Genomic DNA, 25,683 nt, shown 5'->3' on the forward strand with positions numbered 1-25,683 from the left:
CATGGTTTTCTGCCCACCTCATCGGGTTTTGGTAGGTGGACAGAGAGAGAAGGCAGGGAGCTCTGGCCACCGCTGACGGGCGGAGTTGACCTTGGTTGGTACCCTTTCTGGCCCGTGAATCGGCTGGGGAGTCCCGTCGAGGGTCTTTCCTCTCTCAGCGCATTGAGAAAGCCTCCATGATCTGAGTTCACTGTAAGGTACAGACTTTTTATCAGCGTATCCACATTTGTTATCATGCCGGGAGACATTGTCTCGCCGCATATGCGACCCCCATTCTCCTTGATCGGAAATGGTTGAAAAGGATAACAGTCCAGATTGCCGGTTCAGGCAGGTAGATAGACTGCAGATGGGATGAGAGAGCCTATTGAAGAATCCTCCCCGCTGTCGTTGAGAGTGGTTACCAGCTGTCCGACTCGAGTGGTCCTGTAAAGCTTTGGGGCTCGTATCCATCGTAGCTGACTCGCGCGCATGGGTTTTATTTACTATTTCTACTTAAAACGTAATCGATTAATTCGGATCGGTTTTATTATTATTATTATCATTATTATTATTTCTTTATTTCTACTTTTTTCTTCATGATGATTGGGGTTTCTGGTTTGGACTTGGAGATCCTGATACTAGTACACGATTACTGGCACCCAGTGGGCGGTCATCGCCGATGGTCCTCGATCACATTCTGAGGATATTCTTTTGACATTATTATTATTATTATTATTATTATTATTATCGTCGATCACAGTTGAAGTTCCAACCGTCCGTCGGGGTACCATGGTCTTCTTCCCTGTCCATTGGATTCAATGAACGCGTCGAACGGACACTCGATGATTTCATCCCACTCGAGATGGAGGGACGTACTTTTGGACTTTCGATTGTGTTCAGAGGATCTCCGATCTAGCAACGTCTCGTTCATTCACGAAGAAGCTCAATCCAATGCGACTTGGAAGTCCAATCTCCTCCCCCCGGCCATCCATGATGTCAACGACCTCCCCACTGGCAAGTCCTCATTGGCTCCTTGTTCTCCCCGTGGACTTGGTCCGGGATGAGAAGCCTAACCAATCAGAGGGCGTCGGGAGTGGTTTGACAGGTTGTTTTTAATCGCTGGGCGGTAGAGTTCGGGAGGAGCTGCAGGAAGAAGAGGACGAAGAAGGTTGAAGATGGAGAAGGGGTCGACCCCAACTCGTGATCCGCGGCCAATCATGGCGGCTTTTCTCCACCTGAAAAAAACAATATCACGTCAATCAATCAATTCAGCAAACAAACATGGTCGACCCGGTCAACTGAATTCAGTTCCTCAGTTCAGTCCAGTGCAGTTCAGTTCCTTTCTATCCAATCAATTAATCAATCAAATCGGTCCAGGAATTAATTCTTGTTCGTCTAGCATCATGTTCCGTCTGGGGGTTATCCCCCAGAGTTATAGGGAGCTCATGATCCACCTGGTTTTCTTCCTTCCATGATTCTTCATTGCCTTCTAAGCTTCTACTCCCCCTCCTGTATGGCCACCTCTCCCCATTGAACCATCCAACTGTTCGCCTGGGCCGGTGGTAGATACGAATTCGTTGATAGACGCCAGTTCGATGGAGTCCGCGACCAGGGTGAATCTTCTCGCAACGTCATCTGTTCCACAGGGTTGCGGTTGCACTTCCACCCAGGCTGGCCCACTTGGCTAGAAGCTTTTTGCGACTTCCTTAGGCTTCTTGTCCTTGGAAGGTCTGGACACATGGTCCAATTTCCAGAGAGAATCTTCTATTGCTCCGGTGGGTCCCCTTGCCTTGATACCCGGCCTTGGAAAGAGGGCGTCCCATCTACGGATTTATTTTCCTACCCTCCATTCTGGTTGAGCTTCTTCTTCTTCTTCTTCTTCTTCTTTTATTTCTTCGGATCCTTCGCTTTGTTGAGAGCAAGAACTACCTCTCGGCCTTTTGCCAATTCCCGTACGGTCAACCGTGGTAACACTGTCTGCCGCACTTGCCTGACTTAAAAACATACTCTTTTCCCCTCTCCGCTACCAAAGACCTTCAGCCACCAGAAACTCTTCCCACCTGCCATTCTCCTGAGCTACGATCATACGACTCCTCTACTCGTCTTTAATACTCTCGCTGGAACTTTTCATATCTAATCGACGTCGATCTCTCTCTCTCTCCGTGTCCCTTATCGGACTCTCCTCCTGTGTGCCTTTAGGCTCTCTCTTTCTCTCTCTGCCTCTGAAGCTTCTGACATATATTCCTCGTCATCTGGCCACTCTTGACTCTCGCTCCCCCACTTACCATCAACAACCACCCTTGGGAGTATTCTTCGTCACATCGTTCCGCCGCAGAATATTAGTATGTCAGTGGAACAAACCCTCTACTGCCGCGATCAAGAAGCGATGACAGATCCCACCGGGGCCGGCCCAGCTGGCTTCACCGCGGTGGCCGCTTTCCCACAGTCCGACTTGTTGGCTTTCTCGCTCCCGGAAGAAGAACCGATCTGGGGCTTCGACACCATCGCGCCGGCCATGGCCTCGTGGCAAGGCAAGATGGAGCAACAGACCTTTTGCAACCCCAGTATGGAGAGGGGCTTTAAGAACACTCACGTCCGCAACGGACAGCCAACGCCGCCTCCCTTCGATGACAAGAAACTGCAGCCCCCCATGGCAGAGACGTACCCTCTGGCACCATATGTCTTCACCGGCTCCCCGCCCGAATTTGCCCCCCCGAAACCCCGCAGCAGCCTCAGTGAACAGTCGCATACGGAAGGCTACAGGCCAATCCCCGACGTCGCAAGGCGTCGGAAGCCGACCTGGATGAGCCACTGCAGGACCGGGTGAAACGGGAAAAGTTCTTGGAACGGAATCGGTTGGCAGCCAGCAAGTGTCGACAGAAGAAAAAGGAACACACAAAGCTCCTGGAGACCCGGTACCGCGAGGTATCCAGCAGGAAAGGCGAGCTCGAGACTGAAATCGAACACCTGCGCAGCGAAGTGCTCAACCTCAAGAACGAGATGCTGCGGCATGCGCAATGTGGAGACGAGGCCATCAAGCTCCACCTCGCCCAGATGGTCCGGATGATCACCTCCAAGGACACCCCCAATCGCGATCTAGTTTCCCCCAGACAGTCCCCTGAACAGAACACTGCGGCCACTCCTCACGGGCTGTCATTCGGGTTCGACGGCCCCATGCAGCTGCCCTCCGAGATGGGGTCGCCGTTGGATCAGCGACGAGCGTCCGAGCAGTCCATTATGACTGAGTCGTCCTACGCATTCTCCACGGATGACAGTTTTGAAGAGCTAATTAATGTTTAAGCGGGTCAGGTCACTGGCCTTGGTGTCTCTCTTAGCGTCTCCTTTTTTCTATGTTCTTTTTCTTGTTTTTGTGTGGTCTCCCCTTGTTTACGATTTCTTCTTTTTTTTTTTTTCAAAAAAAGAAAAAAGAGAAAAAAAAAATTCTCTCTTTTCTCCCTGTATCTCGGTGATGGTGTCCGATAAAAGCGACTTGCATAATGCCCGGTTCTCGCACACGAAATGAGATGTCCGAAATGTTACGAATCTGGCCGAGTCGGCTGCTTTGCTTACGATGAGCTCTGGCGTTTGGAGTTGAATGGATACAGGCAATTGTTACTGTTCAGGGCCTGGGCGGATTTACTGTTGTGAAGTTGCGTTTTACTGGGCTGGCTGTATTAATAGATATTGGAGGTCGATGTACCGTCCTGTGTTTTCTCTGGGGCATCTGGTTGGTCACTCGTTGGGCTCGAGGGACATTGCTTTTACAATCAGATGTATAATACCTTCAGGTGTATCAGAAAATGGACAATGCCCATCAAATGGCATGAATCTCGTAGGCAGTGCCAGACCCCGGCGTATCGCCATCGCCATCGCCACCCAACATAAGCTCACAATCTGCATACTGCGGTAGACTTTTCCTAGGCGACAGTCGATCAGTCTATCGATCAGTTGCCTCCGCGATCGAACCATACCTCCAAACATGACATCAGGCTTTGCTCTCCATCCATGAGGCAAAACAGTGGCAAATAGGGCCAGGCACGGATTCTACCTCCAGTTGGCCGTCATTGGCAACCCATGAACCGCCGTTGACAATTGAATTCGATCCCTGAGCAGGCCCGGGCTCCACCATGACATCGGCCACCCTTTGGGCTCTGTTTATGGTTCCATTGGCGGATATCCTCCCTCCTATCAAGCGGACTTTATCCGCTCGTTTTCTTTTTACTTTCTCTGGCCGTTCCAGTCCCTGTTCTAGTCGCGGCATCACGTCAGTCGGTCACGTCAGTTTTCTTCCTGAAGGTAAGGTAGGTTTAAGGGGCGACGATTGTCTTTTGTCTTTTATTTCTTTGGGCTATTGTGTATTGTCATGGGGAATATCTGGAGTATATATTGTAGCGGAATGGTGAGTGGTTGTTTGTGTATATAGTATGGAGTATAGAGAACAGCGTTTAGAGTAGTAGGTAGGAGGTAGTATACTGTAAATGGCTATACATTGATTCGTATATGTAGATCTAGACCAATCTCTTCATTTCCATAACAGCATCCCTTCCGCTATCAATAAGACGATGGTATATCGGAGAGTATATGGATATGGAGTATATCCAGAATCAAAATCATCATTCTCAATTCTCACCAAATATATTATGGGATATATTCATTCTACCAGTCAGTCTACTGTTCGCACCCGATTATCCTCAACAGACACAATACCACTAATACACAATACTATTGCTATTATTACTGTTTAAATCAATAGATGAAATAAACCGCCATGAAAAGACCCAGAACGAGCCTTCCCTCGGCGGTACTGAATTGAACCTACAAATAGCAATCTTTTTAACTGTGAACAAAAAAAAGATATTTAATATAATTTTAGTTTTATTGTCTAAACAATTAAATAAAACATAACAAATAGCTAATCAACTGAATATTTTAATTCCAGTACGTACTGCAATAATTAAAGTAGCAGCTGGGATTTATTTGAGGAGGTTTCTCTGTAAATCATGCATACTACTACTCCGTAGATATAGATAGAGCAATAGATCAGATCAATAGAGAGGCTAATTCCACCGGAGAAGTAATCCAGCTGGCAATCCATTGGTCCGAGATGGATCCATTCATCTATCTATCTACTAGTTAATTTTAGTTAGTGTAACTAGTGTGTACATCCTTCGCACTTGTCTTACTTAGAAAAAGAAATATACAATATGCCCAGTAGATCATGATTTCCGTCATAGGCTCCACTATGGCACTATCAATGCATGTACTTCAGGGTATGGGTGGTACCTACGTCATATCATTTATCTACAGTACCCTAAGCTAATATCCACTTGTGGAGTGCTGTAAAAAATAAAGTAACTCGGCCAGATTACTATACAGTATAGTAGCTGTCTACTAAGCACTCTGGTACTTCTCCAAAACTCGATATGACTTCATAGCTTCTTCCAGCGGGATTTGGGCGGTGTTTGGGTGTGTGGGGCTCTTCCCCCTCTAGGCTCTTAGGGGTGGTGTGCTCACTTAGCTGGGGCTGGACTGTGTTCTGCTGCGATCGATCGATTGATTGTAGATCATGGATAGGCTAGCTGTGTTGATTTTTGGGGGGCTTTTTTGGGTCTGTACTTTTTTGGGTACGTACTTTGGGATTGTTCGGCTTTGTTTGATCTGGGTGGCGTTGGGGGGAGTTTCATTGGTCTTTGTGGTTTGGAGGGGTCTAGATTTTGCCCGGTGGATTTTGGGGGGGGGGGGGGGGGGGGACTAGTTTTGGGTCTTGGGAGATATTATTAGTACACAAGTATGCCTACTCGTACTGTTAGAGTATGGAGTACCTAGTAGTAGCGTGCTAATGCATGATGACGATGTGTGGATTTATATTATATAGTACTCTGTATCGGCGATCTATTGTCTATTCTACTAAATAGGATACTATAGGCGTTATTCCCCAATAGACCCGTATCTCTCGCCCTCTCTATCCCCATGTCTAGAAGAAGATCCATCATCACTCGCCTTCCCATCTGGCATGATGGTCTGCTCAAAAAGTGCCTCGATCTCCTCCAAGCTCCTGCCCCCCGTCTCAGGCAAACAGCCCCACACAAACCCTGCAATGGCCAAATCTAGCACCCCGAATAGCAAAAACGTAGCCCATCCCATGCCCGCCAGGATATACGGCGTGCTGGCCGACCAGACGAAATTACCGAGCCATTGGGCTGCGACGCCGGCCGCTACGCCCGGTTCGCGGATACGGGTGTTGAAGAGCTCTGCCGTGCAGGGCCACGGGAGGGGACCCCAGGAGAAATTGTAGGCGATTATGTCCAGGTAGATTAGGGAGATGGTTAATATTCCCGTGGACTTGATGCTAGTATTACTGGTGGTGTGGCCTGGGGGAGGGGACGGGTCAGATCTGACGACAAAGGCAGTGGAGACCATGCAGAGGGACATGGCCAGGGCGCCGAGGATGAGCAGGGGTCTTCGGCCGAAGCGTTCGGCGATCCAGATGATGAACGCGAGACAGCTGATTACTTTCAGGGCGCCAAAGATCCCCGTGAGGAGGAGTGTGAGGGACTGATTTGCACCGCTGTCTCCCACCAACAGCGAGAAGAACTGGGGTCCGAAGTAGGCCATTGCCGTGGCGCCGGTGGATTGCTGCGCGAGGAAGAGACTGATCCCTAACAGGAATCGACGGCCATTGGGTCTTTCGAGTAGTTCGCGGACGTGGAAGTCTGCGGTGGCGTGGCGATCGGCTTCGATGCCCCCTTTGATTTGGGCGAATTCGGCCGCGACGGAGGGCCCGGACGATGCCCGGATCCAGGTCAGACTGGCCCAGGCGCGATGGGAGTCTCCTTGGCTGAGGAGCCAGCGGACACTTTCGTCGAGACTCAGCATGCCCAGACCCATGAGGGCGCCGGGGACGAGCTGTAGGGCTAGTGGGATTTGCCACTGGGCGGCGGTGGGGGCACGGAATTGGATTCCGTAATCGACCCAGTAGGAGACGAGGATGCCTACGGTGAACGTGAACTGGTAGCAACTACCCAGGCGGGCGCGCATGTCCGTAGGGCTCATTTCAGAGAGGTAGATGGGGATCACCGTGGCGGATCCCCCGACCCCGAGGCCGCAGATGACGCGGCCCAGGTAGAAGACTGGCAGGGAGTGCGAGTTGATGACCTCGAAGATGACCCCCAGACAGAAGATGGCGGAACAGTACATCATGGCTCGTCGACGACCGTGGCGGTTAGTTACAGGCCATATCGCCAGGCAGCCAACCAGGGCGCCGGCTTGTTGGATCCCTACCGCCAGAGCACTCACGCGGGTTTGGATAGCCGGGGTGCAATGGAAGTCGCGGAGAAATGAGTCGAAGGTGAGGACCCCCCCTGCGGAGTATTAGATAGAGCTGGAAGGCGCGCCACCAAGATTAAACCAACCGATGACGCCCGAGTCATATCCGAAAAGGATGCCACCGCAACAGACAATGGCCGTGAGCCAGTATATGCGGAATACTGCTTGTCGCGACAGGAGCGGCTCCGGTTGCACGGTGGTGGGATCGGTATGGTCCCATTGCGGGATCTGCGTGTAGGACCTCATATTCTTCCATTTCGCATTCGGGATCTCTCTGGAAAGACGAGAGGCATCGCCTTGTATAGGAGTGGAGGAACAGCGAAGTACGTACACGGACTACCCAAAAGGGATGCAGCTGACGTCAGCTGATGACGCCCAAAAGCGAGAAACAGCCGACAGCCGAGTGACTGGAGACGCAAACCGCAGCCCTAATGGCGCCATATCCACCAGGAAATGATATTCTTCCATTGAAGATCCTCACTGGAGCGGCTACCCCAGGTACTTCCAGACCAACCCCTGGGGATCAGGCGTTTCGCAAAGCCGACAGCCGACAGACGATCGGATCCTGTCAAGATATGTAGTTCTCGATCATGTTCATCGTGATAAATAGAGCGCATTCTGCGCTTCTCTGACCGAGAATGAGGTCTCTTGACTCGCTAGACAATAGTTATTCTATGGACGATTACCAACAGACATCATGGCTCCCAAGCGCCCTAACTTCCTCGTCGTCGTCGCCGATGACCTGGGCTTCTCGGATATCGGCTGCTTTGGCGGCGAGATCCGCACGCCGAATCTCGATCGCATTGCCAAACAGGGGGTGCGGTTTACTGACTTCCACGCTGCGGCTGCGTGCTCGTGCGTTCCTCTCATGACACCCAATACTACCTCCAGCAGAATAGGACTGACCAAGAAATAGTCCCACCCGCGCCATGATCATGACCGGCACGGACCACCACATCGCTGGCCTGGGCAACCTCATCGAATGGACCAACATCTCAGGTCAGAACGGCCCCAAAGGCTCCGCGATGAGCACCGCGCCCCAGCGCGGCATGCCAGGTTACGAGGGCTATCTCAACGAGCGCGTTGTGGCCCTCCCCGAGGTCCTCCGCGACGCAGGCTACCACACCCTCATGTCAGGAAAATGGCATCTGGGCCTGACACCTGAGCGTTCGCCATTTCATCGCGGCTTCGATCGCTCTCTAGCCCATCTCCCCGCTTGCTCAAACCACTACGCCTATGAGCCCCAGCTACAGGACACGGACGAGACACCTACTTTCCTGGAAGCTAGCTATATCGCCCTGCACATGGAAGACGACAAGTATGTCAAAAAGCTGCCCGAGGGCTGGTACTCAACCGATGGTTACGGCGACAAGATGCTCCAGTACCTCCATGAATGGCACGACCGCTCCGATGAGCGTCCCTTCTTCGCCTATCTCCCCTTCACAGCTCCACACTGGCCCCTGCAAGCCCCTCGCGAGTATATCGACCACTACCGCGGTGTCTACGACGACGGTCCAGAAGCACTTCGTCAGAAACGTCTCCAGCGCCTCAAAGAACTAGGCATGATCCGCTCAGACGTCGAAGCCCACCCCGTCGTGGCAGACGAAGTCAAACCCTGGTCCGAATTCACGCCAGAGGAACAAAAGCTCTCCTGCACCGCCATGGAAGTCTTCGCCGGGATGGTGGAATGCATCGATGCTAACGTGGGCAAGGTAGTCGACTACCTCTCTTCCATCGACGAGCTGGAGAACACCTTTGTCTGCTTCATGTCCGACAACGGCGCCGAGGGCGCTGCCTACGAAGCCTACCCCATGGTCCAGAGCGGCGTCATGCCCCATCTCCAGAAATACTATGATAACTCACTTGAGAATCTTGGCAACGGCAACTCCTTCATCTGGTATGGCCCCCGCTGGGCCCAGGCCGCTACTGCGCCGAGTCGACTGTACAAGGCGTTTACCACGGAGGGGGGTGTGCGAGTGCCATTCTTAGCTCGGTTCCCGTCGTCTGTTTCCGTGGGGGATCATGTGCGTAACGGAAGTGTCACGGATCAGTTCGCAACGGTTATGGATCTGGCTCCGTCTATCTTGCAGATGGCGGGCGCGACGCACCCCGCGCCGTCGTATAAGGGTCGTGAGGTTGTCTCCATGCGTGGTCGCAGCTTTTACCCCTGGGCGAGTGGTGATGCGCCCCGAATTCATGAGCAGGAGTTTATCCAGGGTTGGGAGACCTGTGGGAGAGCGGCACTGCGCTTCGGGGACTGGAAGATTGTCTACATTCCCAAGCCGAAGGGCCCCGAACGGTGGCAGCTGTACAATCTCGCCGACGATCCTGGGGAGATTCATGATCTGGCGGACCAATATCCCGATCGGTTGAAGCAGTTGCTAAAGTTGTGGGATCAGTATGTTATTGAGACGGGAGTGATTCCGTTGAATCCAGACCTGGGAGATTTTCTGGAGGCAACGGAGGCACAGATGCCAGAGAATGCGTGGATGGAGTATGATTATTGGAAGAAAGGGGCGAGGGATGAGCCTGAAAAGTTCATGAGAAGCCCGCCTAGGTTCCAGAGAGTGGTTAAGCAGTTTTAGCTGTAGAATTGTTGATATATATCTCCGTACGAATGTCATGACTGATGGATATTGTATATGATTCGCGTTGCAGAGCTTAACATCACGATGTCGGTTATATTAGTACGAAGGGGTCTACGAAGAGTTCTCGCCGTACAAGGCGTGAGTCCGCCCACGTTCGAGACGCATCCTGGCGCTTTGTCATCTCCTCAAGTAGCAACAGTATCTTTTTCGCGTTGGGATGTCGCTGTGCCACGGGCCTGTGGTCACTAGGCAAGTCGGCCATGCGCTGCATTTCCTGTATAATCCATCCTCGCTGCTCCAATGAGCCTTCCAAACCGGCCACGAATAGCGGCCAGATAAAGCTGATCGGCAGGCGATGGTTCACACTGCCGGACTCCACCGTGGCCAGCTGAATGATCTGGTCCACCGCGCGATGCACCCGGTCTGTCCGCGGGTAGATCACAAAAGCCACTCGGTGGAGATATATGAATATGGCCAAGAAATTGGCCATATACTGCCGAAACGTGCGGCAGACTTCGTCTGCCACGGCTGGTTGAAGGGTGTCATGTAGTTCTTCTGGCTTGTCATAAACATCTAACACCCGTGGTCGTTTGTTCCAGAGGGCTTCTAGGTCCGCACCGATCTGGTGCGCAACCTGGAGGACTTCGAACTCATCGCTGACTGTCCCGCGCCTGCGGTGGTGCATGTCGAGGCAGACAATACGGCGGATTACTTGTTGAGCCTTGAATAGGAAGGAATATGCGGGGCCAACAATGGCATTGTGTATGAGATAGCCCGGTTTCGAGAGGAGCTCGTCGTCCAGTCTTTGATCTGTCTCAGCCGTGTCAACTTGATCTAGCATCCCTAGCTCAACAAGAGGATCCCCATCACGGCCAGCAATTAGCGCTCTGACGTCCAACAAAGAGATCCATGAGACTATCAAGTGGCCAAACCCGGTCCATGACTTGGTTCGGTGGTGAAAACGCTGTAGCAACAAATACGCCGAATGGAGAAAAGACGTACTAGAGTCCCCTAGTTCTGGCAATGACACTACCTATACATGTTTAGCTCGATACGCATGCTAGAAAACACCTACATACCTCCGACAACATAAGCAGGAAAACCGCCGTCAATGCCCTCTTCAGTAGTGAATCATCCATACTCTCGGTGATACAAGACTGGATCTCCGAGCTCGCCTGTTGATGATACACCGGGGCCGCTCTCCACCGTTTGCCTTCTTCCATCGACTTACGTATATCAGAGTAACAATATACCGCATTTAACAAGCAATTAGCATCTCCTGAAAGAGAGACAATAACGCTGCGTACATAATTCCATTCTAGCGAAATAGACCCAAATGTCGTAGGCGGCGGATCTATCTCCGCAAAATGAGACAGCAGCTGTTCTTCGTAAGTTTCCCTCGGCTGGGGCCATATAGTCCTATCACCTGAGGGTACATTTTGTACCACATCTGATTGGCTGTCACTCGGACTTGGGAGTGTCCCGACGGATGTATCAACAGTCCAAGTCGGCTGTTGCACTATATAGTTGCTACCTCCAACAGTCCCCAATGTCGTTGGAGATAGTGCTTCACTGGTAAGAGTAAATGCCGACACTCCGTTCGTCAGGTCGAGATGTTTCTGTTCGAAGTCTGACGTAATTTCGCCAATAAAGCTGAGCATGTCAAAATTCGGAAAATCGGGAACCGCAACTGACGTTGATGGCAGCGTGTGGTCTGTCATCTGGTGAGGTAACATATGCGATGCCCGGCGAGGACGCAGCGCACGAGGTTGCAGAACTGTATCGAAGTAGTTTACATCCAGACGATCTGGAACATGAGTGGGGGTCGGGTCGATAGTGAAAGCCTGTTGAGGAACTTGAGGTATCCTCTGGGTGCTCCGTCGGGATGCAATCCCTGGAACAATAGTTTTGTAAATGCATTGCAGTCGTAGCCGAGTACAATTGGCACAGGTTGGTTTGGCCTCGTCGCAGCGGACTTTACGTGCACGGCATGTCAAGCAGCCGGTGCGGCGGCGGGGACCTGATCGGCCTGTTCCCCGTGCTCTCGGAACCTGATCTTCCTTAGCTATAGGCTCGTGAGACATCTCCCAGGGGATTTACCTCCATAGTTGGCTGTAGTGCGCTGTAGTCATGATGTAGTAGTGGTTGCAGTGCAGGAGTTGAAGTTGAATTAATTCAAGAAACTAAAGATGGACGGCGTTTCCCCGCAATTCGGCAAGGGGCGTGATTGGCAGGTCATATAATTATTTATCCCAAGTACTAGTAAATATGAATGAAACAAAAAATTATAGAGAAATAAAACAGGATTGCTAAACTTTCTCGTGTATTGAATCTTCCATGCCTTGGTACTGTGTTTATCCTACGGGTGATACAAGCAACCCGACTACACATACAAATATTAATCATCACATCGTATGTCCCTGGAGGGCATCTCCCCACCAAACAATCGCAATTTCTCACCTCCAAAGCACTTGGATGTATGCAGCAAATGCCCTCGTTCCTTCCGGACGTACGCTGCGAAGCATATTGCCGCCATTGCAATGGCCCCGTAGCTGATATATACTGGATACTTGAACTGCTCCGGAAGAGGGAAGACGATGGTCGTTGCAAACGAGAACAGTTCGAAGATACTTTGCAGTGCCATTTCTGTGGACGAGAAGCGGGCTCGCGCATGTTCATCGACACCCTGTACCTGTCAGCAGAGAAGCTAGGATTCTCTTGGGGACATTGCTTACCTCCTGCACGAGAAACTGTACCGACAAGTCGAACCCCCATAGTCCAATGCGACTTAGGGCAACGCCCACAATGAGACTCACCGCAACAAGCTGAGAGCTGTTGTTGAGGAATGCAAAAGCAGCAACCGCAGCGGCTAAGCAGCCAAACTGCCAGTTCAGGAACCACAGCCCGGACCTAATGGGCCCGATTTTATTCATGATGAACGGGGCTGCCCATGTCCCCGATAGTTCTGCAATCACAGCACCAATCCTCATTCCACTGACTTGCAGAGAAGTGAAGCCAGTGTGAAGCAAATAGGTGACCATTGTCGTTCCAAACGAAAGAACAGTGAGATAAAGTAAGCTCAGGGCGAATGACGCCAGAAAGAGAGGACTCGAGACATATTCCCGCCATGGAGCAACGACACCTCTAGCGTGCTGCACCATGCTGAAAGCTATGCTGCGTTGAGGAATCTGATCGTCGGAAGCCGCTTCTTCTCCTTCATTTTGATTCACATCAATTTCTTGAGGTCGCTCCAGTTCTGGCACTGATTTATATACCTATTGTTTCCGTTAGTGGTTGCGACCGAGTTAGAATCAGTATAGTGATGGTACCTGCGCTATTGCAAAATATTCTAACAAGACGCATGAAGCATTCACGCCCAAGGTCGTCCATATCGCAACCCGGGTAGAAAAGCTATCTATTAAGGAGATTACCACAGGAGCGAGAAGCTTGCAGAAGAGATCTATCCGTCTCATGGAAGCATTTAAGTCTGACTATATGTCAGTCCACTTCCTGAGTGCTACCGCAGAAGAGAATCAAACCTTGTCTTGGGATTTGTAAAGCATCTGATACAACGATTGCCTTTTCAAAGTTAGAGTGTTTAACTTCACCCAAATAAATAGAAATTTCTCACCCAGTCTCTTTCGACCGCCACGGTGTTGGCTGTATAAGCCAGTTTTTCGAAGCACGCAAGCAGAGTGACCACGGCGAACAAGAGCGGAGAGATATAGGGCGGCCCTAATGGGGTCAGGAGTGCAACAAAGCATGCACAGGATAATGCCACGGGAAGTCGTTGCCATACTAGACTCTGGTTAACTATGCGATCTCATAGCTCCAGCGGAATGGAGGACAGATAGAGCATACTAATAGACTGCCGGATCACCTTCAATCGGTTCGACCGATCTACTACCGAACCCAGCCAGGACGATAATAGTACTGCCGACAAAGAGCGCACCAGTGCATAGATGGAAGCGTACAACAAAGTGCCTGGGAAGATCGAGGCCAGGAACAGGACCGCTCCGAACTCAAACATGCGCGAATTCCATGTCGACAGGCTGTGTGAGATGTATAGTCTGATCAGCACTGGCTTCGAAGCACGTATTGGCGTCTCGATAGACTCTGATGAAGATGATGGTGGCAGGAATGGCTCCGCCTCATCCGTTGAGTCCCCGCGAGACATCGTCGGGGATAACGAATCTATTGATGATATGTCCTTCCTTTCTTTTCTCTACCTCCTTTTTTTGTTCCCTTACTTCATTCTTGACTCGCTACATTTGAAGTCTGACTCAGAGTCTATGACGATGATTGTTGGGAGATGAAATACACCGGAGTAGCGGTGGACTGACGATGTGAAGGTCTCGGACCGAAGTGCATTTAATTTACCGATAAAGCAAATAAATCTAATTTGTTATCTGATTAGATTATGGATCCCATCCCCCAACAATCGATTGCACTTCAAGGTCCTTCCTTAGTAGATACAGAACAAGAGGCTAGGATCCACAAAATGCTTGCTTTAATACCATGAGATACTCGTAGTAGTCATTCATACCTATGGAGTACACCAGTCCCTTATTAACAGTACCGAGACCTCCACCTCTTCCGCACACTATCTACTATGAGTGGGTTCAAGGTCAATGAATGGACGCTCCAAGACAGATCTGATTTCGTACCGTCTAGCTCCTGTTAATTTGATGAAATACATGTCAATAAAATTATACCCATTGTAAAAACCTGACAATCAAAAGTACAGAGGAATTGAAAAATCGCCGTTTATTTCTGTTCTTCGCATATCTATTCCCAACGCAGGCCCTCGGGAGTCTGAACAGTCCGTCTGGCCAACACTTCCGCAACCTTCTCCCGGACACCCTCCTTGTTGCCCCATTTCTGAACGAAGTCGTTAACCGTCTGTTGCTGGGTCTCCGTGCTGTCGCGCACAAACTTCGCAATGTCTTTCTCTGTGGGAAGGCCGTAGTGGGCATGAGGATATTCACCGTAAGTGGTCTCACTCAGGAGCGGCAGGCGAGACTCCTCCTCGGGGATCTCAAAGAAAGCATCAACATCCGCCTGAGAGACTTCCTGGAGGGTAGCAGGCTGCCAGGAGGCCTGGCGGGGAGGCTTCGACATGAGACGGGCCTTGACACCCTCGACGAAATCCGGGTGCTTCATGAACTTGCCAGCAATGTGATGCTCGCGCTGGAAGGTCTCGGAGATGGACCACTTCTTACCCAGACGCATCTGGCGCAGGGTGACCCTGAGCGAGGTAGGGGAGCGAACGGATAGCGTCTCCAAGGTCTTCTGGGCCCATTCCTTCTGCTCTGTCTCCTTCTCCAGCGCCTGGAAGATTTCTTCCACGGTGTTGTACTTGAAGCATCGGTCAATGGCGCTGCGCAGGCCGCCAGCAAGAAGCATTGGCTCCTCCGTGAGCGATGGCAGACCGGTGGAGAATTCAGCCATGGTGTTGTTGACCAAGTCCATACGCTCTTTGGGGGTAGCCTGATCCTGGAAGACCAGCTCAGCCAGACGGTTGGTGAGGTTGCTCAGCACGCTGGAGTGGAAGTAGTGTGTGGCAATACCGGCATAGAGAGCCTGGACGCCGGTCAGACGCTCCGAGGTGAGGGCGAGGTAGGTTCCGATTTGGCCGTCAAGACGGGGCAGGAAGAAAGAGCCGCCAACATCCGGGAAGAATCCGATGGTGGTCTCAGGCATGGCGAAGACAGTACGTTCGGTTGCGATACGGAAGGGGGCATGAACACTGAGGCCGACACCACCTCCCATGGTGATGCCGTCCATGACGGAGATGAAGGGCTTGGAGTAGGTTGCGATGGTGTGGTCGAGCTGGTATTCCAGACCGAAGAAGTCGGTCGATTTCTGCTGTCCCTCGGGGCCCTGTTCGTTCTGCAGAGCGAGGGCTGCAACGTCTCCGCCAGCGCAGAGTGCCTTTGAGCCTGCGCCGGCAACCATGACAACATTTGCCAGCTGGGATTTTTCCCACTCCTATTCGACGCTTAGCAACCATAACCATTGTACAACCTTTCGCCAATGCAGCTCACCTTCAGCCGAGGGAGGATCTTCCGAGCCATCGAACCGTTCAGGGAATTGAGCTTCTTAGGGCGATTAAGCTCGACCAAGCGCACGCCGTACAAAGAATTGAACAAAACATCGTCGGGCTCATCGCCGGGCAGCTCTTTGGGAAGGTTCGTGGAAGTTGACATCTAGGATGACAATCGTTAGTAACCGAGGCATTCAGCACTAAAAGAAGGCTCAAGCCCATACTGTGGCAGCTTTGAAAGCTGGGTTTGTCACTTTGGCGCGGAGAGGCATGGTTGCTGGTGAAACCCGCGAGATCCAGCTCGACGGTGTTGATAACCGGGGGATATTGTGTCGGAGCAACATTAGGCAGACCTTAGCCTGTCGGACGGGAAGGAGAAACAGGTAGAGGGCGAAGAGAGGGGGTGTATTAGTAGTATCAGAGAAGCTCACGGTTAAAGACGATCTCCGCTTCGCTTGACCTCGGAGTTTTTCGCGGCGGACGATTTTCCTCGCCGACTGGAGCAGCCGAGCGTCCTGTAAACAGCTGATAGCCGGCCCATTACCTACACAGGCCCATCTTTGACTGCTTCTCTTGGTCTGAATCTATTTTAGAAATTATTAATTCCCTCAAGTTGTACTTAATCATGAGCGGACTGGATCTTTTTTTTTTTTTTAGCTATAGGTAGTAGGAGTAATTCATTCCCTATGCATATCCATGAATCACAACGATCAAACCGAGGGAAATATAGCTTGTCTGCTTCTTCAGGTCAAATTACAAGTGACAATCATACATTGCTAGATTCTATTTGTACAGATAACAGTTCCTCAGTGCCCAAAAAGTAACATCCATTCGCCCGTCGACAAATCAATACAGAGCCTTCGCAGGCTTAACAGCCAAATCCCTCGAGTGATTAGCCAGGATACGGTCCAGCGCCTGCTTCTCAATAATCAAACGTCCCGTCTCCAAAAGGTCCTTGACATCCACATCCTTGCGGTCCAGAATCTTCGCATGTTCGCCCACCTCACGCACCGTAGCAAACAGGCCCTCATCTAGCTGATCCGTGATCAGGGTCGACCGTCCAAACTCGCGGCCCCAGTTGTTAACCTTGAAAATTTCTTTGATCAAGTACGGAGTAGCATCTTCCGGGACCGAGATGTCGTTGTCGATAATGATCAACTGGCCGCGTCGGTACCGATAGCTGAGAGCTATCCGCCATGCCTGGTCGTAGATCTTCTGAGGAAGGCTCGTGGAGAAGTCTCGAGGGTGAGGACCGTGGGCAACACCTCCTCCTTTACGGATGGGAGATTTCTTGTCGCCAGCACGTGCTTTGCCGGTACCTTTCTGCGCATGCAATTTCCTGCCACTTCCGTGCACATCGTCTCTCCACTTGGTGCTCGCCGAACCTTGTCTGGTCATGTCACCTTCGTAGATGACGGCCCGATGTAAGATATCCTTCCGCAGGGGCATCAGGAGATGGTTCCGAGGGTATTCAACAAAGCGCAATGGTTCCATCGAAGGGAAGGAGTAGGTAGTTGCCCGCGCGGGTTCCGTAGTCCACACGGCTTTGGGGGCTTCACGAGTAAGGTGTTCGGTTGTTGCTTGGGACTCCGTAGCCATTGACCGTGAAAAGGACTTCGTAAGGCATCGTTGCTGTAGAAGGTGACCATAATTGTTAGAGTTGACGGTATGATTCGAATGCAACCGGGAACGTAAAGAGAACAATAGCACATACTGTAGTGGTCTCAGACCCCGAGAGCAACCCACCAGTGCTCCGGGAGAGCCATCTTAAGGCACGAAGGGCGTCACCTCCAGGCATTGTGCTGTCGGTAAAGCTCTAAGGGATGTCGTGATATGGGGGGGAACTGGGGTTGCCAACTGGGCGCTGGATTTGCCAAATGGGCGCTGCGGTTGCCAAATGGGCGATGAAGCAAAAGTTCAGACGGGAGGCGCTAACCCGCTGAGGCTTGGCTCCGACAACGAAAAAAGTTCCGTCCGGCAAGGAACACCTCTCTCCCCGACGACTGGAACGAGAACCACCTCGCCTTCTTTCTTTACACCCTTTACCCAACCCAATCGTCCGTCAAAATGGCCCATTGTGAGCGGGCAGCAAAGCCTTTGCTCCAATGCCTTCAAAAATCCTACCCTAGAGCCCTTCCGACCCTTCAGGTGCAGTCAGCCCGGGCCTTCCAAACTACCGCTCTCGCTCGCGAGGAAGCCCAGGCTGAACCTAAGAGTCAACCCTTCCACAAAGCACCCGACCCAGCGCTTGTATCGAGTCCTCGATTGGAACGAAGATTACTACGACAGGGTGTTTCGCCCATTGGATCTCGCAGACGTCGCGCGGCTTTGCAAAGCTCACCAAATGTTCCCTTCGACCAACTGCCCTACCAATGTTTCCAAGAGGCACGGCAGGTCCTCCTTGCGGATCGGGAGGAGAAGCTGAAGGATATCGTGTCCATGAGGGAAAAGATCGCCAGGCTTCAGGCTGTTCCTACAGAAGAAGCCGGAGGCGAGCAAGTGAAGAAGTCGCGCCTGGTAGCCATGGAGCTTCACCTTGAACGCCTGAAGATTCATGCAGATATTAACGACCCATTGGTGAAGAAGAAGTTTGAAGACGGACAGGGTGAGGATTTCCTTGTTGAGATCAATCCTTATCTCACATCTACGTCTGATCCTAACAATAGTTGATTACAGGCGATATGAGCAAGCCCATCTACCGTTATCTGGCCGACAAGAAATGGAGGGAGTACCGCCGGAAGATCCTGGTCCAGAGAATCACACAGATGAATGTTATCCCTGATGTCCTTCCTCACTGCGATCCCATCGTCGACACTAAGCTCTATTTCGGCCGGTCGCCCGTTCAGCCCGGAGAATTCGTCAACTCCCGTGTCAGCACATCTGCACCAAAGCTTGACGTGCAGCTCTTCGAGCGGGGTGAGAAACTCGTGACGATCGCCGTGGTCGATTCCGATGTTCCCAATGTCGAGAAGGACGGGTTCGACTACAGAATGCATTATCTGGCGGTCAATGTACCCATTTCGGCCGTCTCCACCAAGGTCGATCTGTCCAAGCTCTCGTCGGAGTCGCAGGTCGTCCTGCCATGGCTGCCTCCGGTTGCCCAGAAGGGTAGCCCCTACCACCGTCTGTCGGTTTTCATTATGGAGCAGAAGGATTCGCAGCCGCTCGATTTCGCCGCCGTCAAGGCCAAGGAGACGACCCGCGATAACAAGCTCCTCCGCACCCTGCAAGCCAGGTACCACCTGAAGGCCATTGGAGCGCACCTGTTCCGTACCGAATGGGATTCGACGATGGCGGAGGTCATGAAGGAGAATGGATACGCCGAGGTGGACATGGAGCTCCGCCGCAAGAGGGTCGAGCCTCTGCCTTACAAAAGGAGAAACCCATCTACCTTCCGGTAAATGGACTCCCGCTATACTTTTCCTTTCCGGTTATTCTATCATTGGCCTTATATCTGTACTGTACAATCGAACTGTATGAATATGCACAAATATCCCACAACTCCAGACTCCGCCCTAAATCATGCTTGTAGAGGATCCACTTAGTCGTCAAGCTGAGCCGGCTGCATCGTATTCTGCACCCATTGGGCTTTCGAAAGCGGCCAAACACGGGCAATAATCTTCCCATTGATCAAACCCATAGGTATGGGTCCATAGTTTCTCGAGTCCCTCGACCAGGGCAGGTTATCACCTCCGACGTAGACATGACCCTCAGGCACCTAGCATCAAAAAAAAAAAAGCCTGTCAGCCACGCACCATACCCAAGACATCCGAAGCACAAACCTGAATCATCTCCTGGCTCTTCCCAACCTCCGTACTAAACGGTAAATCCCGACAGACAAAATCCCCGGGCATGCCAATGACCCTCTTGGCCCCATTCACGCCCAAAAACGTCGGATGATAGAACCGCACCACATCGCCCACCTCAATCCCCTTGCCATGTTTATGCACCCTCGATATCAACAGGTAATCGCCGCGTGGATTGAACGTCGGATACATCGACGGCCCTTCACTGAGCTGCACCGTGATCAGATGCTCCCAGATAAGCGTACACGCGCAGAACAGTCCCACGCCATCCAGCGTAAGCCGGAAGACCCCGCCGGGCGTGGCCCTTCTCAATGTTTCTCGGAGTAGGCGCGACATGGGACCTAGCTGGACATTTTCTGGTTGAAGTCTGGTTTATCCTCCCCCCAATTCAATTACCAATTTCACTCCTACTAAATGGGCGTTGGCTCCATCTCAATCCCCGGGGCGGAGCTTCGGGATGGTCACGTGTGGCATAGGTATAAAAAGGCGGGAACCTTTTTTTTTTTTCCTCTTCTTCTCTTCCTCTGTTCATGCAAGAACTTTTTCGCACAACAATGCCTGGTTTTTGGGGGTTTGGACCCTCGTTTGGGTTTGGATAGACCGTCGGGGTTATATAAGTGTTTTATGTTTGCATTTATTCTCTCCCTGGACGGTTCGATTCGAACTCTACGGTTGTCGGTCCATGTGCCAATTGCCAGGTGTCTACAATGTTATTCTATTGTTCTTCTTGCGTGATAGTACATATCATATCTACATCGCTTCTAAAATTGCTAGAGCTCACCGTTGCCGAAATTAAACACCAGAACGCGTGAGTGTGGACAGTGAAGCAAGATGAACATATTTCGGCCGCTTCGGTGGTCGATTCCCTAAACGATAGCCCGGCTTGGACCCCATTTAACTATGGGAATGGGAAGCTGGGTGGTAATGCCGGGAGACAACCATTTCCATAGAATCAATACATTTTTTTTTATTACTTCAAGACTGTTCATTTTCACTTTTCAGATAGAAGAAACACAAGTAGGCCTACTTCTTCCACGCAACATCCACGTCTAGAATGCAAGTCAGCCCGGCCATACAACAAACAGACGAAAAGAAGAAAAGAAGAAGAAAAAAAAACTCACCAGAATCCACCTCCCACCTCTCCGGCCTCTCCACCCCCTTCCTCACATCCCTCTTATGTTTAACATCAACCCCAAACCTCTCATCCCTCCCTTTACACAACCCCTCCAACCCGCTCTCATGCACCCTGTTCACATCCTCCTCACTAGTAAAACTCCCCATAAGCACCGGCGCCCCCAACGGCACCGGGTCCCCGCGATCCACCTGCCAGAAATGATACGTCTTGCCATACAACGGCAATATATCCCTCATCTCGGCCGTCTCGGCCGTCTCCCAGACCGTGGCGGGAACGCCAGACGGCGCGGGCATGACCAGCATCCCGCTCTTGACTTCGTATTCGTGGCTATGCCAGAGTTGCTTTTCCTCGGGGGGCAGGGTCGAGAAGAGATGCGGCGTGATCATGTACTCGACACCGAGGAGTTTGGCGTTGCGGTCCGGCGACGAGTAGAGGAGGCATTGTCGTAGGTCTGTCACAAGGTTTGCCATGGGGTTGGGATTGTCAGTGTGGGTGTGTTGTGTCGTGTAGATTACAGTGGGATTGGTTATATCATTACTTCGGTGTGTGCGTGTATGCCATGGTAGAGGAAGTGAATGGGGGTGAGTATATATGTATGCATGGCTGGATGTACGGTACCTTCTGTGATATGGGAACAGTAGTGGTTTGCCTCGACGCAGCGGGTCGGGTCGTCGACGTAGACGTGGAAGGCGTTTAGATGGGCGCAGATTTGTTTCACGGGCGTGAAGTCTTGGACAACTGCGGCGCCGGTTTCGAGGATTTGGGATTTGGTGGTCTTGGGGTCTCCTGGGGGGTCGTTTTGGGTGGACATCCTTGTTGTATATGCGTTGGGTTGGTGTGTGGTTGGTGGTGTATACCCTGCAGGCTGGATTATGGTGATTTACAGTGTGAGCATGAATGGTTTGGATGTGGATGGCTTTGCTTGGATGTTACTTATAGTATATAGATTCATGCCTGACGTCACGATGATTGAGGTGCTGCTGCATCATGGAGACCTGGTTGTGCAGGTTTGTATTCAGGCTATTGGCGGATGTTGGGCCGGTCTAGGTATTACTAGTAGTAACTTGCTATTGATTCATGGTAAATGTCGAATGTGCTGCTCGGATATTGTTCAAATTCATCACCCCCAACGCTCACCCATGCTACTATTGGTACATACACTACAATATCACATTCACATCGCATTCTTCATCTCCCGTAGGGCTGCCATCACTTCAACGGGGTCTGTCTTTCCGGTCTTCTTCTGGATCTCGGGGTCCTAGATGTACCATTAGCCTTTGATCCAAGATGACATAGGAAGAGAGATCCTACATTGACGCGCATGAACACGTTATGGAGCTAAACATAGCTTGTCAGCTGCTGCTACAAGACGATAGTTGATTCTGAAAATACCTTCTCATCACCAATCGTGAACTTGCCCTGGGTCTGCTGGTTCTGCTCTGCGAATGCCTCCAGCTTCTTGATAGGCTCTGACTGCGACACGGCAAGACAGAACTTCACGTTGGCTTTGGTATACTCGTGGCCGGGCTGGTTTCATATCAGTATTCGATCGTAAAAATAGTCAAAAAATGCAACTTACAAAGACCTTAGTATCATCCGGCAAAGAGGCAAGCGTCTCGTTCAACGCCTTGTGCATTTCCGGGGCGGTGCCTTCAAAAAAGCGACCACAGCCTATAACATATGAGCATCAAGCCAAGTTGAACATAGTCTAAATTATCGAGGAGCGGCGAATACATACCTCCAATGAACAGGGTGTCACCCGTGAAAACGACGCGTTCCTCGCCATCCTGCATGAAATAGCAGATACTATCTTGGGTGTGGCAAGGCGTATGGAGAGCTTTGACGGAGATGCGCTCTCCGATCTTGAACGTCTCTCCATGCGCCGGGGTCTGCGTCACCGATTGACAATTCTTACCCCCGATAACGGGGAGTTTGCCGAAGATTTTGAGCTGAGACAGTTAGTCATTGCTTCCGTTCTATGGGGTAGGCAGAGATTGATCTCGCTCACCAATTCATTATTGCCGCCCGCGTGGTCCCAATGGCTTTTACAGTCAACATAGCTCATCCTCAACGGGAGTACCAAACTCACTGGTGAGTATTAACAATAGCTGTCAGATCAATCTTTCCATCTGCGATTTGGCTCTGCAGCACCGGTGCTACTCTGCATCCATCAGCGCATGTCAAACAACGAATACATGTTGAGAACGACAACTCACTCTGGCGGGTTAGCCGGATCAATGATTACAGACTGCTTGGTTGGCTCGTCCGTCACTAGGTAGGCATAGTTGTTGCCCTTCCCCGTCCCTGCGATGGTAAGCGAGAAGAACTACATAAAACCAGTATTGTTGATATTGGCCCGTCACTCACACATGGGAATCGATTGGACATGCATGGCTCGGATGTGTTGCGCCTGGGCTGGTACAGAACGATTCTGGAATCTAAATGGAGAACCGATACGGGGTCGGAACAATCTTGCGAAGCTCATGGATGATGAGAAGTTGATTTGAAATCAAACGAGCGCCGGTGGATGCGGGGAGAGCTTCAGTACGATGGTGATTGGGGATTACTTCATACCTGCTTGAACTGCCCGGCGGCGCTATTCCACATTGGGCAGGTCTCCAACGCAGCCTGAGGTTCCATACATCTGCCTAAGGCAAGTTCAGTAACCCCAAAGGATCTATACTACATGGCAATCTTCACTTGTCTTGAGATTGCAATGCTGGCGTTCCTTTTCAGTTACACAGGTATAAGTCAGCTCAGTCCTCACTGCGAACGGATCATCTTTGATGTCCACAGATCCATCGTTATAGTAAAGGGGATCCTCATTCACTGTCGTAGTCGTAGTCCAGAAATACAGATATGGCCGTAAGGCTAAGACAGTCTCTCTTCTTTTTTCTCCCCCCTATACGCCCTTTCGACATCATGCTTCAACATAAGCAACTCTGCTGACGACTCTATAGAATGATCATTCGACCACTGTTTAAAAGTTATAAACAATGGTCCAGCGATATGTTGACTGACCACCAATGCATACTCCAACGCAGGAGGCAATGGGCCACATATCCGAGGAACCCTCATCCAACACTGCATTTCAAACGACTTACATGTACACCACATCCAGCAGCTCTATAGGTGACGCCTATAGAACGGCTCAGTGCAAAAGGGCAGCGACCCAAAGTACCATTCCACGAGCCACTAACCTAGACGAGCCTAGTGGAAATAAACGAGCACAATCAATCTTGGGTATTCGACGACCATTTTCAGAAAATCACAAATCCGATAAATCGAGGCGGTGCCCGGGTCGCCTTCAAGATATCTCCCTCGCAGGCCTCGAACGGCATCCTGCCAATGGATTACCTGCTAGGCCAGGGGTCGACATAGCCTCGATCGTGCGGCAATACGCCTCCGGTCTCCCTCCACGCGCACAGGCTCACGTCCGCACACATACACCGCCCATTCCACCGTCGCAGACTTCGCCAGGCTTCATCCCCAGTCGATGGCGTTTTGTCCGCCCCATCGCTCGAACTGACCCGTCCACTGCGCCTGTGTGCACGAACACAGTGGCTATCGGATGAGATGGAGACGTGGGCGTGTCGGTTAAGCCCGTAGCAGGATGGAGCAGGCACATGGATGTGATAACCCATCTTGGACCAACCAACCGGGCAACTACCACTAGAATCAGAACCTGTTTCTCACTATACGAGGACGCACGATGCATCTTGACGAACAGCAATCAGCTAGTTCGCCGGCGGCGTCATTGGTGTCAAAGAATGGGGTACTACTGCCCCCCCCCCGTCTGCTCTTTTGGGGAGAGGTCGAGCCATTACGAAGCTACTTGCGCCCCAGGCGAGTGACTGAGCGAGTTCGCGCCTCAATTCTCGAGTATGGGGAGAACGGCACTGCAGATAGGCTACTATCTGGCAGCAGTGGTCCAAGCCCTTCGAGACTCTCAGGCTACTCTGGAACTGCACTGTTGGCCATGGCTGAACTGCATTAGACTAGGCAACGTATGAAGAGCCTTCTGCATACAGGTCCGAGCCAACGTTAAATGTACGGAGGGGGGAGATCCACCAGGCGTCATTCAGGATGGCTCTGCTGTTGAACGGTTCGCATGCGAAAACCAGATTCGGTGAGTTATCGTAGACGCTCTCGAATCCATCGGGAATACATAGCATAGACCATAGCAACGCCGAACTCGTATTCGAGGCTTTACGGGAGGTTTACATGTCGCATGGACTCGGGTCAATAAGCAAGCAGCCGGCGATGCCAACCACAAATCGGATCCTGCCAGATAGCTGCTAGCACTCCGTCTACAGAGAAGACCAGGACACACGGAAGATAAGGTGATAGGTTGGAGATTCATCCGTCAATGGAATAGCCTTAGCCATAGCCATGAGCCATAGGCCTTCCAACTCCTCCCAGATCTACACCCCAACGCTCGACGTACAGCTCGCTTCTCCCTTACTCTCTCTCTCTCTCGAGCGGGGTTTCTGCCTCGGACCACCAAAATATATAACCTAACACGTCCTATCACACGCAGCCGAAACGAAACACCTTACCTCCACCAAGTCCACCTCCCTACCAACCTATCTACTGTGGTAAATGCCGTGGATCCATGTATCAGATTAGCAAAAGAACACCAACCACAGCCGCGGATCCCCATCTCACGCTGCAAGAAGGGGCCAAGGCAGCACAGACAACAAGCAACAAAAAGTCGAGAGCAACAAATCGGATGCTATGCTCCACGCCGGGGCATACATATGCATAGTACATGCCAATGCCAGTAATTGCCTCGTCCATCCA

The 25,683-nt window shown here is 51.3% G+C and overlaps 11 protein-coding genes across 11 annotated transcripts; 4 read left to right on the forward strand and 7 right to left on the reverse strand.

Annotated features, from left to right (window-relative positions):
• Nucleotides 1-2,323: 2,323 nt before the first annotated feature.
• Nucleotides 2,324-3,279, forward strand: atfB (bZIP transcription factor atfB; the record flags this gene model as incomplete). The annotated part of the gene is made up of 2 exons (XM_022538448.1): nt 2,324-2,714; nt 2,774-3,279. 2 exons carry the CDS (start codon nt 2,324-2,326, stop codon nt 3,277-3,279), a joined length of 897 nt encoding a protein of 298 aa, XP_022383615.1.
• Nucleotides 3,280-5,907: 2,628 nt separating this feature from the next.
• ABOM_011321 (sugar porter family MFS transporter) lies at nt 5,908-7,551 on the reverse strand (the record flags this gene model as incomplete). The annotated part of the gene is made up of 2 exons (XM_022538449.1): nt 5,908-7,340; nt 7,392-7,551. The coding sequence occupies 2 exons, from the start codon at nt 7,549-7,551 to the stop codon at nt 5,908-5,910; spliced, it is 1,593 nt and encodes a 530-aa protein (XP_022383616.1).
• Nucleotides 7,552-7,972: 421 nt separating this feature from the next.
• Nucleotides 7,973-9,890, forward strand: ABOM_011322 (arylsulfatase; the record flags this gene model as incomplete). The annotated part of the gene is made up of 2 exons (XM_022538450.1): nt 7,973-8,160; nt 8,222-9,890. Coding segments are annotated over 2 exons (1,857 nt in total), but the record flags the coding sequence as incomplete, so codon positions are not given.
• Nucleotides 9,891-9,984: 94 nt separating this feature from the next.
• ABOM_011323 (Zn(II)2Cys6 transcription factor) lies at nt 9,985-14,070 on the reverse strand (the record flags this gene model as incomplete). Its single annotated transcript, XM_022538451.1, has 9 exons — nt 9,985-10,926; nt 10,973-11,119; nt 11,201-11,958; nt 12,354-12,579; nt 12,629-13,168; nt 13,223-13,380; nt 13,433-13,472; nt 13,525-13,691; nt 13,755-14,070. The coding sequence occupies 9 exons, from the start codon at nt 14,068-14,070 to the stop codon at nt 9,985-9,987; spliced, it is 3,294 nt and encodes a 1,097-aa protein (XP_022383618.1).
• A 611-nt stretch (nt 14,071-14,681) lies between these two features.
• On the reverse strand, nt 14,682-16,211 carry ABOM_011324 (mitochondrial 37S ribosomal protein mS47; the record flags this gene model as incomplete). The annotated part of the gene is made up of 3 exons (XM_022538452.1): nt 14,682-15,884; nt 15,941-16,102; nt 16,164-16,211. 3 exons carry the CDS (start codon nt 16,209-16,211, stop codon nt 14,682-14,684), a joined length of 1,413 nt encoding a protein of 470 aa, XP_022383619.1.
• Nucleotides 16,212-16,785: 574 nt separating this feature from the next.
• On the reverse strand, nt 16,786-17,737 carry ABOM_011325 (mitochondrial 54S ribosomal protein uL4m; the record flags this gene model as incomplete). The annotated part of the gene is made up of 2 exons (XM_022538453.1): nt 16,786-17,571; nt 17,654-17,737. 2 exons carry the CDS (start codon nt 17,735-17,737, stop codon nt 16,786-16,788), a joined length of 870 nt encoding a protein of 289 aa, XP_022383620.1.
• Nucleotides 17,738-18,006: 269 nt separating this feature from the next.
• ABOM_011326 (mitochondrial 54S ribosomal protein mL38) lies at nt 18,007-19,340 on the forward strand (the record flags this gene model as incomplete). The annotated part of the gene is made up of 2 exons (XM_022538454.1): nt 18,007-18,544; nt 18,616-19,340. 2 exons carry the CDS (start codon nt 18,007-18,009, stop codon nt 19,338-19,340), a joined length of 1,263 nt encoding a protein of 420 aa, XP_022383621.1.
• A 140-nt stretch (nt 19,341-19,480) lies between these two features.
• On the reverse strand, nt 19,481-20,081 carry ABOM_011327 (putative mitochondrial inner membrane protease subunit 1; the record flags this gene model as incomplete). The annotated part of the gene is made up of 2 exons (XM_022538455.1): nt 19,481-19,657; nt 19,722-20,081. The coding sequence occupies 2 exons, from the start codon at nt 20,079-20,081 to the stop codon at nt 19,481-19,483; spliced, it is 537 nt and encodes a 178-aa protein (XP_022383622.1).
• A 687-nt stretch (nt 20,082-20,768) lies between these two features.
• ABOM_011328 (OBAP family protein) lies at nt 20,769-21,691 on the reverse strand (the record flags this gene model as incomplete). Its single annotated transcript, XM_022538456.1, has 3 exons — nt 20,769-20,794; nt 20,867-21,331; nt 21,499-21,691. The coding sequence occupies 3 exons, from the start codon at nt 21,689-21,691 to the stop codon at nt 20,769-20,771; spliced, it is 684 nt and encodes a 227-aa protein (XP_022383623.1).
• A 363-nt stretch (nt 21,692-22,054) lies between these two features.
• ABOM_011329 (hydroxyacylglutathione hydrolase) lies at nt 22,055-23,365 on the reverse strand (the record flags this gene model as incomplete). The annotated part of the gene is made up of 9 exons (XM_022538457.1): nt 22,055-22,138; nt 22,192-22,218; nt 22,273-22,407; nt 22,460-22,551; nt 22,619-22,829; nt 22,889-22,922; nt 22,970-23,041; nt 23,097-23,184; nt 23,248-23,365. 9 exons carry the CDS (start codon nt 23,363-23,365, stop codon nt 22,055-22,057), a joined length of 861 nt encoding a protein of 286 aa, XP_022383624.1.
• Nucleotides 23,366-23,906: 541 nt separating this feature from the next.
• On the forward strand, nt 23,907-24,455 carry ABOM_011330 (uncharacterized protein; the record flags this gene model as incomplete). Its single annotated transcript, XM_022538458.1, has 1 exon — nt 23,907-24,455. One exon carries the CDS (start codon nt 23,907-23,909, stop codon nt 24,453-24,455), a length of 549 nt encoding a protein of 182 aa, XP_022383629.1.
• Nucleotides 24,456-25,683: the final 1,228 nt, after the last annotated feature.

The sequence above is a fragment of the Aspergillus bombycis genome (assembly GCF_001792695.1).
Source record: "Aspergillus bombycis strain NRRL26010 chromosome Unknown contig00170, whole genome shotgun sequence".
Classification (NCBI taxonomy): Eukaryota; Fungi; Ascomycota; class Eurotiomycetes; order Eurotiales; family Aspergillaceae; genus Aspergillus; species Aspergillus bombycis.